This window comes from Gorilla gorilla, chromosome 10 (genome assembly GCF_029281585.2).
Source record: "Gorilla gorilla gorilla isolate KB3781 chromosome 10, NHGRI_mGorGor1-v2.1_pri, whole genome shotgun sequence".
In the NCBI taxonomy this organism is placed as follows: domain Eukaryota; kingdom Metazoa; phylum Chordata; class Mammalia; order Primates; family Hominidae; genus Gorilla; species Gorilla gorilla.
The window spans coordinates 61225875-61244230 of record NC_073234.2 but is presented as its reverse complement, the minus strand read 5'-3'; the positions used below and the strand labels follow the sequence as shown (position 1 = coordinate 61244230).

The 18356-nt window shown below is 36.2% G+C and overlaps 1 protein-coding gene across 1 annotated transcript in view; it reads right to left on the bottom strand.

The window, feature by feature from the left end:
• The window catches only part of SLC2A13 (solute carrier family 2 member 13), a 347978-nt gene that overhangs the window by 278819 nt on the left and 50803 nt on the right, over positions 1–18356 (bottom strand). The window contains exon 2 of the mRNA XM_031001118.3: positions 10868–11027. Within this exon, the coding sequence (XP_030856978.1) occupies positions 10868–11027 (160 nt within the window). The remainder of the gene's footprint in view (positions 1–10867; positions 11028–18356) is intronic.

Genomic DNA, 18356 nt, shown 5'->3' with positions numbered 1-18356 from the left:
TGAGTTCATGAAATTGGACTCAAATTTACTTTTCTTGTAACAACTCAGGCCCTAGTAATAGAATTATGCTGGCTTCAAAAACCTTATTGAGAAGTGTTTATTCTACTTTTATTTTCTTAAAGTTTTTGTTTAAGATTGAAGCTATTTCTTCCTTAAATATTTTATAGAATTCACCAGGGGCTGGGGGCAGTGGCCCACACCTCTAATCTCAGCAATTTGGTAGGCTGCAGTGGGTGGATTGCTTAAGCTCAGGATTTCAAAACCAGCCCAGGAAACAAGGTGAAACCTCATCACTACAAAAAATACAAAAATTTGCTGGGTGTGGTTGCATGTGCCTGTGGTCCCACCTACTCAGGAGGTTGAGCTGGGAGGATCCCTTGAGCCTAGGCGGTCGATGCTGTAAGTGAGCGATGATCCTGCCACTGCATTCCAGCCACCTGAGTGCCAGAGTGAGACCTGATCTCAAAAAAAAAAAAAAAAAAAAAAAAATTCTATATGGGCCTGGAATTTGCTTTGCAGGTAACTTATTAATAATGATTTAGCTTCTTTAATAAATAAAAGGATACTCAAATTTTCCATTTTATGTCCACTTTTGGTAAGTTGTGATTGTCAAGCAAATGACCATCCCATCTAAGTTGGTAAATTTATTGGCACCAAGTTGTTCACAGTTGTTCAAATTTTTCCTTCATTATCCTCATAATGTCCATAGAATGACATGCCCTCTTTTATTCCTGATATTGATAATTTGTACTTTATCTTTTTATTCTTAATCAGTTTAATCAGTCGTAGCCAGTGTATCAATTTGATTAATCTTTCCAAAGAACCAACTGTTAACATTGACCTCTGCTCTTTAATATTTCATTATTTGTTTTGTTTGGGTTTAATTTGCTCCTATTATTCTAGCTTCTTAACATGAAACTTAGATCACTGACTTTAAACTTTTCCTCTTCTCTACTGCAATCACTTTTAAGCTACATATTTTCATCTAAGCACTGCTGTAGCTGCATTTCACAAATTTTAATATATTGTATTTTCTTTCCATTCAAAGCTATTTTCCAATTTTCCTTCTGATTTCTCCTTAGACCCATGAATTATTTAGAACCTGCTACTTTAATTTACAAAGATTTGCAGCTTTTTCTGGCTATCTTATTGTTATTGGTTTCTAATTTAATTCTGCTGTGGTCAGGGGGCATATATTTCATTTATTTATTTAATAAATTATTAACATTTATTTTATACCCCTAGATATGATGAATTCTGGAGACTGTCTAATGTAAACGTGAAAAATAATGCATAAGGCCAGGCGTGGTGGCCCACGCCTGTAATGCCAGCCCAAGGTGGGTGGATCACTTGAGCCCAGGAGTTTAAGACAAGCCTGGGCAACATGGTAAAACCCTGTCTCTACAAAAAAAATACAAAAATTAATGGGCATGGTGACATGTGCTTCTAGTCCTAGCTACTCAGGAGGCTGAGGCGGGAAGGTCACTTGAGCCCAGGAGGTCGAGGCTGCAGTGAGCCATGTTCATGCCACTGCACACCAGCCTGGGTGACAGAGCAAGACCCTGTCTCAAAAAAAAAAAAAAAGAAAGAAAAGAAAAAGGGAAAGGGAAGGGGAAAGGGAAAGGGAAAGGGAAAAGGAAAGTAAAATAATATGTATAGTGCAATTGTTGGATGTAGCAGTCTACAAATGTCAGTTTTGACAAGGTATTTAATAGTATTGTACTGCTTTTTTATAATCTTTTATCTAGTTGTTCTATCATTGTTAAAAAAAAGAGTTAAAAATTCTGCAAATATAAGCTCAATTTGCCCATTTTTTTATTGTGGTAAAATATAAATAAAATTACCATTTTGTCCACTTTTAAGTATACAGCTCTACAGAATTAAGTGCATTCACACTGTTGGCTAACTGCCAGCTGATAATTTTTGCTTCATGTATTTTGAAGCTATCTTATTAGATAAACTACACATTTTGTATCATTATTATTTCGGATGACTTGGCTCTTTTATCATTAGAAAATGTCCTTCTTTACCTCTGCTAATACTGTCTCTCTAGAAGTCTACTTTGTGTGACTATTAATATAGCCACACCAGCCTTCCTATACTCACTTTTGTATATTACATCTTTTCCCAACCTTTCACTTTGAATCTAATAGCATTAAAGTGTGTCTCTTTAGACAATGTAGATCTGTGCCACATTTTTAGTACACAATAATTTTTTACATTTAATGCGATTATTACCAGAAATGGGTTTTAGGTATACCATTTTGCTATTTGCTATTTGTGCCATCTCTTATTCATTCCTGTGTTCTTAATTTATTGCATTTATTCAGCTTATCCAAATATTTTAAGTATTACGTTTTAATGCTCATAATGGCTTCTTATGTGTTTCTTTTTGTAATATATTCTACTCATTGTTCTATAGATAAAAACATGCATCTTTCACTTATCAGTCTACCTAGAGATACTGCTTCACAAATATATAATTCCATTCACTGCCTCCAACTTTTTTGCTATTATCAAAAAATTGAGAGGAAGGTACAGAGATCTCCCACACACTTCCTGCCCACGTATGCATAGCCTCCCCAATTATCAACATCTTCCACCAAAGTGGGACATTTGTTGCAAGTGATGAGCCCACATTAGCACATCATTATCACCTACAGTCCAAAGTTTACATTAGGTCTCACTCTTGGTGCTATATAGTTCGTGGGTTTGGACAAATGTATAATTGCATGTATCTGCCATTAAAGTATAATAAAGAGTATTCTCACTATCCTAAATATCTTCCATGCTCCATACATTCACACATTCTGTCCATGTTTTATAATGGTCATCTTCAGGGGAATTAGACTTATACAAACTGCTCTGTCATTACCAAACCATGTTTACATTTTCCTGGAAAAAAATCAGATAACTGAAGGTGAGAGCAATTTTTATTGCCAGCTTAAATGCCAAATATAGAGACTTAACCTAAAACATTCTGAAGATAACAGCAAACAATACCTAACAGCATTGAAGAGTTTGTAAGTATGTTCACTGCTACTAACTCATTTGATCCCGTAAATAACATTGAATGACTGCTGGAACACCGGCTAGGTGAGACTATTAGAGCTTAGACAAATTAATTCATACGCTGTGAAAGCAAATCTTAAACATATTCTTCCCACCACACTGTAATATCTTCATGATAAACAGTCGTATTTATATCTTCAGCACTAAGGTATTTACTTTTTGGGGTTGTTTTGAAAAAGGGTCTCACTCTGTCACCCAGGTTGGAGTGCAGTGGCGTGATCTTGGCTCACTGCAACCTCTGCCTTCCAGGTTCAAGATTCTCCCACCTCAGCCTCCTGAGTAGCTGAGATTACAGGCATGTGCCACTATATCCAGCTAATTTTTCTATTTTTTGGTAGAGATGGGGTTTCACCATGTTGGGCAGGGTGGTCTCGAACTCCTGACCTCAGGTGATCCACCTGCTTTAGCCTCCCAAAGTGCTGGGATTACAGGCATAAGCCATGGCACCTGGCAGGTATTTACTTGTAATGAGACTGTTTGCCACCAATTAATACATGTGTTATCTAAATCTATCATTCTTAAAATGACCACTGCATACTTCTATTTTTAAGATAGTGATTGACTCATATTCTACATTTCATATAGAGCCAAGTACCACTGATCTATTAGCATGAAATTTTAAGAACACATTCTCCAGCATAGATTTGTTTAGAAATAACATTCCCATTTAAATATCATTCTGAGAAGCATCTTATTGACATGGATTTTAAAATTATTATTATTATTATTATTTGAGATGGAGTCTAGCTGTGTCACCCAGGCTGGAGTGCAGTGGCATGATCCTGGCTCACTGCAACCTCCGCCTCCCGGGTTCAAGCAATTCTTTGCCTCAGCCTCCCGAGTAACTGGGATTACAGGCGCCCACCACTGCGCCCGGCTAATTTTATTTTTTTAGTAGAGACGGGGTTTCGCCATCTTGGCCAGGCTGGTCTTTTTTGAGGCTTTCAATAAACAAACCCAAATCTAATGTGTTATGAAAGTGAGAGCAAAGGATTTCAAGTTCCATCCACACCCACCAAAGGCTGGCCTTCCCACTTCACCCCCAAACTCCCAGATGATCATCACAGCCCTCCTCCTAGCTGCTCTAACTTCTCACTCTTGTCCAAACGTGACTGGCTCTTTCAGATGACAGGGCCTTTGAAGATTACATTTCACCTAGAATTTCCCTCTCCCTCACTGTACCTGGAATTCTTTTATTCAAAAAGCTCAAATATCTTTCTGTTGTGAGGCTAAGTTATTCATTCATCTTGGGAGCTCCCATTACACTATATCCATCATTTATTCAACAGACTAAAAAAAGTCTCTCTCCTATATTAGGCCATTAGAGGCTTCAGGACAGGAGGAGCACTTCTTATCCATCTTTCCATCTCTAGTATTAAATACAAGACTAGTATGCAGAAAGTGTCAAGAAACTCTTTTTGAATGAATGACTGAATTATTTCCACACCAACTGATGACTCCAAAAGTATAACCTCACACCTGTACTTGGCAGCAGCCTCATAAATAGGTTTCCTAAATCTACCCAAGAGGCGAGAGCTCCAGTTAGTTCTGGGCATCACTGCCATAGTGATCTTTGACTCCTGTCATGGCACACTCTGCTAAAAAAATAATAAATTCCCTTTGCCTGTAGACAGAAGTTGGACTTGAATTCATAGAACATTGGAATCTGGCTTCGGCCTGTCATGTACATCATCACTGTAGTCTTAATCCTCCCTGATCTCACCCCCTCCTGGTCTACACTCTGCCTCCCATATCCACCTGTGTCCACCTGAGTCCCATCAATTCTTCAAAACTCAGCATGTCTCTCATTGTGCATGAGTCAGCCTCAGGATACTCAGGAAAATCTCTCCTATAGAGGTTCCCAGGACTAATATTTTGTATTTCTCATTCAATACCTATATCACATCAATTAAATGATGAAACATGAAAATGACTAGCACAACCAGACATTTAACAAATGGTTGTACATAGTTTAGTGAGGTGGAATAAGATAAGCCTGTTTTTTTTAAAGTAAATCTAGGAATAAGATGAGTAAAAATCAGCATGAAACAGAAAAATTTAGCCTCTCTGTATATATACCTATCCCTATTAATACAAATCACATGATGACTATATACTTGTAAACACAGAAACACTCATTTGAAAATCAGCATTACCAAAGAGAAAATAATGAAAGTTTTCAGGTTCCAAGGGAGGTATATTCTTTTGAAGGAGGTAAATTTTCATAGGCTCAGAAACTAATTTTCTTTCTCTTATTTTTACCCTCAGAAACACATATAATTAATAATTTAATTTTTATCTATCTATGAAGTATATATATCCCTCTGTATAAACTAATACATTGGTATTTGGTTTATAACAAATATCTTTTTATGCTAACTAAGAGTCCCTTCCCTAGAGCCCAGTGAATTTCAGCTCAGTTCAATAAACATTTACTGAATATTTACTATGTTCTGCGCCCTTCCTAGATCTAAAAATGAGTAAAAGGTCAATGACATTCAGGAGTTCCAAAATGAATGAGAGGAGATAGAAGAGTAAGCAAGTAGTTGAATATAATATGGTGAGTATAAAAATGGAGCTTTGTAGAAAGTATTATGAAAAGACAAAGGAACAGAGTTTCCATGATTCATGAGCAGAGATTTACAAGATGAACAGGAGCCGGACCAGAACCCCTGGATAGGGTAGGGAGACACTACAGGCGAAAAAGAGCATAAGGAGGAAAAAAAAAAAACTAGAAACATGACAAAGCAAGATGTGGTTGGTTTCTAAGCGTGGGTATTATATAAAGTGGAGTGGGGGGCAACACTAGTTAGAAGAATCTTGAAAAGAATGCATGGATTGGGTACTACAAGCCATGATAAAGAATTTAATTTTTTTTTCCCTGTAGGAAATAGACAGTCTTGAAACATTTTACTAGTGGCATGCCCAGATAAGTTTTCTAGACAGATCATTCTGATGGCTAAGTTCACTTACTATATATTTACTGATAAGCCACGATTTAACTAAGCAATTTTCAAAAAAAGATATTTTTGTTTGCTTGAAGTGTAGTGAGTAAATCTCACTATGTTCATGAAGTAAGATTAAAAAATATTAGCAAAGAAGACAGGTATGGTGACTCACACCTGTAATCCCAGTACTTTGGGAAACTGAGGCAGGTGGCTCACTTGAGGTCAGGAGTTTGAGACCAGCCTGGCCAACATGGTGAAACCTCATCTCTACTAAAAATAAAAATAAACTATATATATATATATGCTTCTCTGAGCATCAAGTTTTAAATCTGCAAAATGAGAATAACACCGATTCCACTAACCTGTCAAGATTTTGGTTAGGATCAAATGGTATTTGCTGCCAGATGCTGAAACTGTTCGTCACTATAATGCAAATATATACATATGCAAAGAAAAGGGCAAGCAGCGATAGAACTTTATCATTAATATTAACTATCGAAACATCTCTGCCATCTTTGTCAACACTACAATATATTAGGAAAAAAACAGGTTATCCTCATGATTACTCATTAGAGAAATGCAAATCAAAACCACAATGAGATGCCACTTCACACCCACTAGGGTGACTGTAATCAAAAAAGACAAATAACAAGTGTTTACTAGGACATGGAAAAATTGAAACCCTCATACATTGCTTGTGGGAATGCAAAATAATACAGCCACTTTGGAAGCAGTCTGGCCAGTCCTCAAAAAGCTAAATACAGTTATCATATGACCTAGCAATTCCACAGATAGGTGTATATCCAAGAGAAGTAAATGCTTATGTCTATCCTAAAATTTGTATACAAATGTTCATAGCATCATTATTTATATAGCCCCAAAATGTTAACAATACCTATCAACTGATGAATAGATAAACAAAATGTGGTATATCCATATTATTATTTGCTATAAAAAGAAATGAAGTACTGACACATACTACAACTTAGATGAACCTTGAAAATTTGCTAAGTGAAAGAAGCCAGGCATAAAGAACCACATATTCATATATGAAATATACAGAATACATAAACCTATAGAAACACAAAGTAGATTAATGGTTGCCTAAATGTGGGACAGTTTGGGGGGTTAGGGGGTGATGGCTAAGGAGTGCAAGGTTTCTTTTTAGGGTGATGAAAGTGTTCTAAATTTGATTATGGCGATGGTTGCATAGCTCTGTGAATACACTAAAAGCCAAGTAACTGTACAATTTAAATGGATGAGTTGAATGGTGCATGAATTACATCTCAATAAAGTTGTTTTTATTAAAAAATCAAATCTTTAACAATATTTTCAAAATTTTATTTCCTCTTTCTTCGTGAAGCCAGATGGTGTCCTTCCCAGTACAGAATGTACTATGATAATGAAGTGCCAGAAAAATAGCAACATTGAATCTGCTACTGGCAATTCTTTTTTCTAGAGAAAGTAAACTTCCAGTTGTTCAGCAGAAAACAATTTATTTCTATGATATCTAAAAAATAAGAGAACAGAAACTTTGACCCATCTGGCATAAAAGGTGAACTATAATGTTTCTACAACATCAAAATCTAAATTGCTTTTCTGTCAATCGATTTCATCTTCCATCTGTCTTAATCCAATCACTACTGTAAAAATTATCAAAAATTATGGCTGTTAGATTATAAACGCTTGAAAGCAGAACCATGAGGAAGAAAGGAGTTAGCTTTTGAATAAGAAGATTTGAATCTAATCTCTGCCAAGGCCAAGTAATAGCCATGTGGTCTCAGGCAAATATTTAACTTCTCTAAGCATCAAGTTTTTAATCTGCAAAATGAGAATAATACCAATTCCACTAACCTGTCAAGATTTTGGTTAGGATCAAATGGTATTTGCTACCAGACGCTGAAACTGTTCATCACTATAATGCAAGACCAGTAAATCTGGGACACTGGGTATTGTAGTATAAAATTAAATATTAGAAACTTGAGGTAGAGTTTCAGAAGCAATAAAAGCCAAAAAGGGAAATAAAACAAATTTAAAATATTCAAATTATTTGAAGACTGGGGACATCTAATGTGAAGATATATAAAAATATGAGTATGGAAAAGACATTTTATATGATATATTTAGACCCACATTTTCCTTCAGATTTTTCCTTAAGATTTTTGAAACATATTGCTATAAAAGTGATGAGTTACCTATTGTTATAATTATGAATAAGTTATCAGTTGTTGACAATTCCAGAGTCTAAAGTTAATGCTAAGGTAGCACTTCAATCTTTATTTGCTTATAACCACATTCCTATTAGCCCAGGAGTCAGATGAGATAAATATACTGATAAGGATACCAGATAACAGAAGACAATAACAGAGAAAATTCACCTAAAAAAAAGGAAACATGTTTGCATGTGTACATAATTAAATGTGTATTCATGCAAAGAATAAATTGGGTTCAAAACAATCTGGTTGTTAATACTTTGGTCTATATATCAACGGGAGTTAGTTTTCCCGTACTCTTATTTTTTCATCCCGAGGCAATCCAGTATTGCCAGAAAAATAAACATGAGCATGCTAATTGGCTTTACTGCAAATATATGTCTCCAGCTTCAGCTGGGATTCCATGGTTACTTGGAAATCATGTGTTGTCCCTAGTCTTTTCCTTCTCATGCTTCCCACAGCAGCAATACACTTTAAATCTTTTTTTCTCTAGTCTTCTGCCCTACCATCTTGAAGCATCATTCTTGCCAATAAAGAAAACAGATAACACAGAATGTTGATTTTCCTTCAGCCTCTCTTACAACATCGATAGTAGCATCCATCTTTTACTCAATTCATCAGAACAGCAACTAACAATGTGATTCTTCATTTATTATCTGCCATGTGCCAAGCGCTACGCTAAACACTTTACATATAATAAGTAATTTGGATCGCACAATAATCTTATAAGTATTTCTGGTTCTACTTTATAGAAAAGTGAAGCTCAGAGGGGCTAAATGACTTGTTTGGGGTTCTTAGCTAATCAACGGTAAAAAACAGATTTGAATCTAGGCCTGTCTATGATGTCTCCTTGCCTCTGCAAGGGGGTTTCAGGCTTGTCCCAACACCTCTGCTTTTACACAGGCACACCACATTCATAAATGTATTGTCACTACTGTGAGATCTTTCTCTTTCCTAACCAGGACTGAGAAAAGATTTCTTAATTGTTATGCGTAAGTGAAAAATGTGATTTATGCAACTATACATGCTATGTATTTGAATATATCTATATTACTTACATTAATAAAAATTTTTAACAAAATATAAATTGATGATTTAGAACTTCTTAAAGACATGTAAGTTGAAAGATTGACTTCCATTGCATTTACAAGAAAAACTCAAAATACCAGGTTATACTGAAAACAGTTATCGTCTTTCCTCTTTCTCTTCATCTACTGAGTAGAAAAAAAAAAAAGAAGAAAGAAATTTCCTGCTTCAGTTTAGCAACATCTGCAGACACAATAACCGTTTTTAAAAACTGTGTCCTCCCCTTAATGGTCCTTACAAATGTAGGCCCTCATTAGCTTCAAAGAGTTTTCTCACATGACTTTTAATTAAAACTTCACCCATTTAGGTCTTTAATGGCTCATCCTAAGCCACAAGGTTTATCGTGCTTCTTACAAGCAGTTTAATTCCCTGGGTCCACATCATATTGCACCTTTTTCTTTCTTTCTTTTTTTTTTTTTTGAGATGGAGTCTCGCTCTGTTGTCCAGGCTGGAGCACAGTGGTACACTCTCAGCTCACTGCAACCTCTGCCTTCAGGGTTCAAGCGATTCTCCTGCCTCAGCCTCCCAAGTAGCTGGAATTACAGGTGTGTGCCACCACACCTGGCTAATTTTTCAGTAGAGACAGGGTTTCACCATGTTGGCCAGACTGGTCTCAAACTCCTGACCTCAAGTGATCCGCCCACCTTGGCCTCCTGAAGTGTTGGTATAACAGGCATGAGCCACCACACCCAGTCCACACCCTTTTTTCTTCTACTGTTGAGGATTAACATCAACACTGTAAAAGCCATGCAAACAAGGGTTTGAGTTTATCTTGTTGAATATTCTATTCCCCAGTATCTGCAGAGAAGTAAATACTGAATAAATATTTGTTCTAATAAGTAGAGGCAAGAAAACAAGATAGGCAATATTGTATAACCTCTAATGCCTTTTAATAAAATTTCTCTGGAACAGTTACATGAGTACTATAAAGATATCAAAATCCAGAGCCCATAATATCTTTTAAGCTTTAACATAAGATTTTGTTTTAATAATATTTAGTTTGTATTTATTTTAAAGCAGTTTTAAAACCACTTTTGTCATTTATTGATTCAAAATAAGCCAAATATCAAGGAATAATTTGTATATTTTAAACTCACGTATATCTTTTTATAGAGGTATATTTTTATCTTTAAACACTAGGTTTCTTTCAGATCAAAATGTAGCTTCCAGAATGCAAAAAGGATGTTAGTTATATCTGTAGTTCATAAACAGCTTGTCAATCATTGTAGAATTCACGAACTCCATACATATTTATCACTGCATTCATTTTTAAACAAATATTGCAAAAGATTGCACACAGTGTGAGAAATGTCACCTAAATGCTAAAAAAGCCCTGTAAATATCAATTCTTAAAGGTAGGTTCCTTGTCTATCATCAAAATAAATATCAGCTTCCTGTCCACTCTCAGTTTTGCTGAATGTCACCTACTTATAAATTAGCAATAATGATTCAAAACACACAGCTATATTTTGACTATGATTTCTCAATTTTTCTCCCCTTCCCCAAAATCAAGATTTGAAAAATTAAATGTAAAAAGTATTTACAAACCTCCATCCATCCTTCTGGAGATAACTGAAGGCTCCATCAACAACACTTGCAAAGAACTGCCCTCCTGTGATGAAGAGGGTATTAATGGTGACTAATCGGCCTCTTAAATTGGGTGGTGAGACCTCCGCAATGTACACTGGCACTGTCATAGAAGCAATGCCTATAAAAACAATGAAAAGTAAATGTGAGACATTTACTCAAGATTTCTGTTGCAATAAATACTAATGCTAGATTTAGGCATACACTTACATATATGGGCTTGGTTTTCTACTTTAAGCAAAGGTTTACCACATATTTAAGATTTTGTTCATAACTAATTTGGGGCTACTGCAGACAAGTAAAAATGTATGTGAGATATCATTTTTCTTATTATCACTTGAAAGCCTACAAATGAAAGCACCCCTAAAGACCTAAGATAATTTCAGAGTGCATATAAGTATGCTTTATAACTTCTTGAGGACTAAAAATAGCAAAAAAAGTTCTCTAGATACAATGATTACTGAAATATTTTTAGTCTATATGGAAATGTAATCAGACAATAGTGAGAATAAAAAATTATCTTAGGATACATATTAACTATTCAAAGACATAGTTAGATGCCAGTAGATTTACTAAACTTTTAATTGGTTTACTAATAAGAAATTCATATAATAAATCACCTTATTCAATTGGCTAGGTGTACATTTCAGAATAAAAGAGTTTTACAGCTAAGGTGTATTTGGTTATATTAGCTTTAAATTTTTTTCTATGTGAAATTAATGCAGTATTCTCTATGGCAGTAGTTCTAACTTCACGGATAACCCGAATTACTCATGTGACTTTTTTCTTTAAATAAAATTGCTCTTACCTCACCCACCCCAGACCTACTAAATAGAAAACTACAGAGGTGGGGGATGAGATTGTCCTTTTAAAATTCTCCAGAGTGATCTTGACGCTTACTGTGTATTTAAAAACCTAAAGTTGTATAGTACAGAACTTTAAGCCAATCCGAATGATTTCTTAAAGTCTCACCCTCTAGTGGCCCCTGCAATTTCCATGTATGTCTGATTATTTAGCCTATTTTAGTATTTAGTATTATTTAGCCTGTTATAGTATTCAGCCTTACCCAAAGGTTGGACAGATATTGATTTGCTGTATCTAATCAATACTTACCAAAGCCTCCATAAAAAAAAAGATTGCCTAAAAAATTTAATGTTTATATCTCTAGATACTATAAATCAATCCTTAGATTAAGCCAGAACATCAATAAAATGAATAAAACAGATCTATATAGAATTGCTTTTAACTAATTGCTTTTTAACGAATTTATGATGGCAAAAAAACAGCTTGTGTTGAAGGAATCAGTACTAAGAAACCTGTTGCTGTGTTTTCTGTACAAGTGCTGTTGAAGGTGCTATTTATTACATTCCATACAGCAAGTGACATTTCTCTATGGTCTCAGTAACTGCAATAGTTGTGGTTTTCTACAAGTGATTTTTGTTAGTTGATGGCTATTATAAATTGCAGCTTTTTTTCATTTCCCTTTTTATGTACACAGTCAGAAAGGCCCACCTCCATCCAACGTTTTGGACTTCAAGGTATTATTTTGTGACCCAAACTCTCTCCTAATGCCATAACAGTTGTAATTTATCCTGTTATAAGTGTATTTTTCCTCTATTTTTATTTGCTTTGTTACATCTTTGAACAAGGCAAATAAATACATAAATGAACATATAGGCAAGATTTATTTAAGTAATACATATTTATTTGGGAAAATTCACTGTATTATTGCATAACTACTGATAAGTAGTTATTAAATTTGCACACAAGTCAAACCATTAAGTCTCAGAACTAGATACTAATTTCCACCAATGTTGTTTGCTACTGTAGTGCCTTTCAATAATCTTATGACTTTGAGTTTCATAGACTAATAACCACGTGCTAATAGACACAGTATTAACAGTCTTCACAATTAAATCATCACCTAAGTAGCTGAAGTTTCCATTTGACTGCTAATCAATTTAATAACACAGACCACCCTGAAATGCCCTCATCTAACTTGGAAAGAGGAAACAAACATCTGCTGCAAATGTTGACATGGGATTTGTATATTCTCTTTAGTTCTTTTACTATTAGAACATCTCAAACTTTCATAATTCAAACAATAATTTACAACTTGGGTTTCTTTTTCTGCTATGGTCTGACTATAAACAGGAATTTGGTTGTTCTCTTTAGGCAGAGATCTTTATTTAGCCATGTAGCCCAGATTTGAGCATGGGAAATCAGGACTGTGGTTTTAGGCAACACATGCTAATAAAAAACACATAGATTTTACTTGACAGAAATGCAGGTATGTCCTCAGACCCTGATAAAGTTCGATTATTTAAAACAAACACCAGAGCTTTGAAAGTAATACGTACTGACAAACGGTAAAGACTGAAGACAGACTCATTGGATTTGGAGTTGGAAAGAACCATAAAAGACCTTCTGTCCAATGAGTGCTCAGGCTGACTTAACACTGCAACAACTGCCTACATTCAGCAGATATTTTATAGGGACTAATAATCTTCTTTAATCCTCAGGATATCCCTTTAAAGGGCATGTAATTATCTCCATTTTTCATACCTCAGGTCACTTGGTGAGTAGGTAGAAGAATCAGAATTTAAAGCAGACAGCAAGATTCTAAAACCCAATTTTGATGGCACAAACTATATTGACGGATCATCATAAGTAAGGGGAGGCTCTGGAACCAGTGGGTTTCAATTCCAGCCTTGCCACTTATCAGCTAGTTAAGTTTGGACAACTTACTTGACTTTTCTGGGTCTAAAGTTCCTCATCTATAAAATAGGAAGAATAAAAGTAACTACTTCATAGGAGTTGAGAGGATTCAATGAGTTAAGTAAAGCACTTAAAATTGTGCCTGGCTTACAGAAGGTAGTCAATAATATCAGCAATTATTTTTATTCTTATTATCATCTCTAGTTATGAGGCATCCCAATTCTTTCTATAGTAGGTGACAGGATTATAAGGATGAGTACAAACAAATAAAACAGGGTCCCTGCTATGAAGGAAGTACACACAAGACCTACTCACAAAAGCATACAATCAAGTAAATAACTTCAAAATAATATGGTAAGGGTCATAATAAAGCTATACACTGGATTCTACTGTGGCATGCTGACAATGACCAGGTGGTAGTTGGAAAGGTTGGGCAGACAATTCTGCACAGAACATGAGCTTAAATCTTTATATGAAATGACACGGGGTTTTCTGAGAGATAAATAGAAAACGTGAGGCGGAATATGTGTGCAGATAAGATGGGAGAGACAGAGGGCGCCTAAGTCATGGAAGCAGCATCCATTAATCAGTGAGTATTCATCAGACACTGGATCTGAGCTGGGCACTGTGTTTAGCACTTTGGAGATAGTGCTGTAGGAGAGAGACATGAGCTCTGTTCTCATGGAGCTTAGGGTCTGCTAGTCGAGTGGGATGGGTATTGCCAAAGGGGAAGTGTGAGGAACATCAGACTATAGCAAAGGGACCAGCCCAGCCTGAAGAGTCAGAGGGGCCTTGGATAGAAGTCATATTTAAGCTGAGATGTAGTGAATAAGTAAGTGAGAGTAGGTTGGAGATAGGGGAGAGTTGGGAGGTACTGCAGACAATCAGATCAGCTTAGGTAAGGGCCTTCAGGCAGGACTAAAAGCATCCTGCTGAGGAAGGGGTGGCGGACTACTTTTAGAGAAATGGGCAAGGATCAACCACAGTGTAAAGGATCTTAAAGGCCAAATTAAGGGATCGGTACACAGAAGCCTCTGAATAGGCTAGAAGAGGAAGAGGCATGATCAGGTAGGTTCATGACAATAAGATCAGCTTAGATAAGGGCCTTCAGGCAGGAAGAAATGCATCCTGCTGAGGAAGGGGTGGCGGACTACTTTTAGAGAAATGGGCAAGGATCAACCACAGTGTAAAGGATCTTAAAGGCCAAATTAAGGGCTTAGTGCGCAGAAGCCTCTGAATAGGGTAGAAGAGGAAGATGCATGATCAGGTTCAATGATCAGGATCAACTAGATCATTCTAGTTGGAGTATGGAAAATTGATTGCAGGGAAGCAACACGTACAGTGGCAGCAATGGTGATGGACTGAAATGAAGAGATTTGAGAATTATGTCTTTGGTATCTAGGTTAAAGAGAATATGAATAGGATGTGAAGGATAAGGAGAGAAGGAAGCTGAGGATGATGTTTTGATGTCAGGAAAAAGCAACTAGGAGTATGATGGGCACTTTGTACGAAGATAGGGAGGGGAAAAATGAAGTTTGAGTACAAGATAATAAGGTCAGGTCATAGATGGAATTGAGTCAGAGGCACTTTGTGAAATATAGAAGTAGATAGTAAGTGGCCTGCTTGATGGTGTGCTGGGAATACAGATTATTTACATGTGAGTGGTCCCACCCCCTCCCTGTTTCCCCTACCCAATAAGGTCTTCGCCAGAATAACCTGTCTCCTCCTTTATCCTCAAGGGAGAATTTGGTCTTTGTCAGTCTAGTTCTTGAGCTTTTATCATGCTAAGCAAAAAAAGGGTGGAGAAAAGAAAACATGGGCAAATCATGAGGTATGTAGGGAGAAGTTAAGAGCAAAAAAGACAAAAAACAGTTGTGAGTGAGAGTCTCGGGGTGAGTCTGGGGAAAATGGGAGCCTGTAACAAAGGGAGTAACCCTTGAGCGGGGAAGTGAGGAGATGACAGCGATTTTAAGAAATAATGCTGATTTGTAAGCTACATGCTATTATATTCTTCAAGAGAAATAAGTTAAGAGCAGTTTTGCCTTACTATTGCTTTTAGTTGCTGGACTATATTTCTTCAAATGCAACATCAAACTGACATTCGGCCAGGTAGGGCTTGGGAGTTACACAACTAGGTGGAGCTCAAAGGATGGTCCTATGGGGACAATGCGCATAACTGAAACTACGGAAATGGATAAGATCACTCAATGGCATACGAGAAGAATGCTTAGAACAGAATCCTGAAACAGTCCAACGATTAAGGGACTAGGAGGGGGAACTGAGAAGGTTCATGACGAGCAAATATCTACCTTACCTTTCAATACTATGTTATTTTTAAAGGCTTTCTATGTTATCATTTTGTCTTATCATGTAAAATCATCCTATCAGGCTGGGCGCAGTTTGTTCATGCCTATAATCCCAACACTTTGGGAGGCGGAGGCAGGTGGATCATGAGGTCAGGAGATTGAGACCATCCTGGCCAACATAGTGAAACCCCGTCTCTACTAAAATACAAAAAAATTAGCCAGGCATGGTGGCACATGCCTGTAATCCCAGCCACTCTGGAGGCTGAGGCAGGGGAATTGCTTGAACCCGGGAGGCGGAGGTTGCAGTGAGCCAAGATGGTACCACTGCACTATAGCCTGGTGACAGAGCAAAGACTCCATCTCAAAAAAAAAAAAAAAAAAAAAAATTCTATAAACAGGCTGGTGGAACTGATATAATTTATTATCCCCCTATGAAAGGTAATGATGCCCAGCCCCAGAGACAGATATAAAGAGATTTTCAGAAAGCCACATGGCAAGTTAATGTCAAAATGGGTCTCACAGATCTAGGTCCTCTAACCTTTGTAATGTGCCATTCAAGGGCTGGGTGTCATGCCTATGTGATCCTTTGGAAATGTCTTAGAAACATTTTATTTTTGACCTTCTTACTTTGACTAGCATACATAAACTTCTAGGGGCAAAAGAGTCTTCTCTCTTCCCTGCCACTATTGCCTGCTAAGTGACTTACTGCCACCAGACATCATGTTAAAGAGCTTGGAACAATTAGTAAGAAAAATGACAACTGAGTATGATTAATTGTATAATTTGGGACTAGGCAAGTTTAAACCTTAAAACCGCTTTATGAAACTGGGAAAGTAGGAGGATCCATGCTCAGTCTACTCACATCTGCCCAATACGCACATGTTAAGCACAGGGCCTGTTAACAACTCACCTTGCTGTTAATAAAAGCAACCCATGCAAACTATAATTTATGGATTTCTAAACATGGAGCTCACTTGTGGAAAACCTTGAACATGAAGACTTTGTCACCCCAAAATCTACTTTCCACTTTGGGAAAACAAATGGAATTTTGTCCCTCAACAAAGCTCATTATTCTACTTAAGAAGGGATGGTTAAGTAAAACTACTGCTTAACTTTAGAGTCTGTTTCAAATCACTATTATGTATTTGTGTAATTCAGCCCTTGATTTATATAAGCCACAGAAATATTCAAATAAATGAGCAAAAATTTCCCCTGTTATTTACCTAAAACCTGTTTTAAAGAAAGAAAATATATCAAGGCTCACATTTTTGCTCTGGTACTATAACTCAAAGATGATGATTTGAGATCTTCAAAATGAAGAGTTAGGTGCTTTAAAAATGAATGTAATGAATAATATTTAAATATGATTTAAATATTTAAAGTTCAGGAGAGTTCTATGAAGAGCTTTTGATTTCTTTCCTATTCTAATCACTAACCAAATAAAATAAAAGCCTGATAAAGAAAAAACAGGTTATTAATAGTCCATACTAAACTCACACATTGAAATTAACATAAGGAATATAATGGTATAAATTCCTATTAACAGTTTATTAGAGTAAACATAACCACAAAAATCCATGTTGGTGTTATTTCTAAATATTTTGAAAAAGCTCAGTTTCTTAGAAAATTTCCTACAAAATTATAAGATCTACACCAATGAACACTCATTATCGCACTTGGCTTGAGAAGTTTCACCAGAAAACTGCATCTCAGACACTGCAGTGCGACCGGATTCACACACTACCACACTGCCAAGCTGATTCACCATCTCAACAGCACAAAACGCTCTGGAGTGCAGAAGCTGGCTTTCAAAAACGGCTGGAAGCCCTTTTAAAGGCCTGAGTCAGAAGTATAAATAATTTCATAACCAAATACCATTAGAAAATCCTGTTGTGATAGATAAATACCCATGAATCACAGCTGTCTCTCAGCATGATAAGCCAGGCAGCAACTAATTAGCTTCTTAGAAGCACATGAAACTACCTTTTAATAATAATGCTTCTTGAACAAGAAGGATTATGATGTTCTAATTTCATTTTGCAAATTATTGCTTTATCATCTCTAAAGAAATACTTTTAATAAAAAGAAACAGAATCTGTCAAAGGAATCAGAATCCCTCGCTGTGGTTGTTTTGGTTTGGCTGTCTTGCTCAGGGCTGATATGTTTACATTTTTTCCAAACAGTCAAGTATCTATGGTTACCAGGTTGTTAACAATTTAGAATTCAGTTTCTACTTTTTTCTAATAAGGCTTAAGACACTCAGAAAAGATGCTGGGAAACTTCAAAGTGTACAAAATACCAACATAAAATGCCTGTAACAGAAGAGTCAGGTTATAAGAAAGATTCTCTCTGTGGAGATAACTAGCAACGTCAATGGTCTACAAACTTAAAGAGCTCTTAACATAGTATCACAAACATGTCATCAG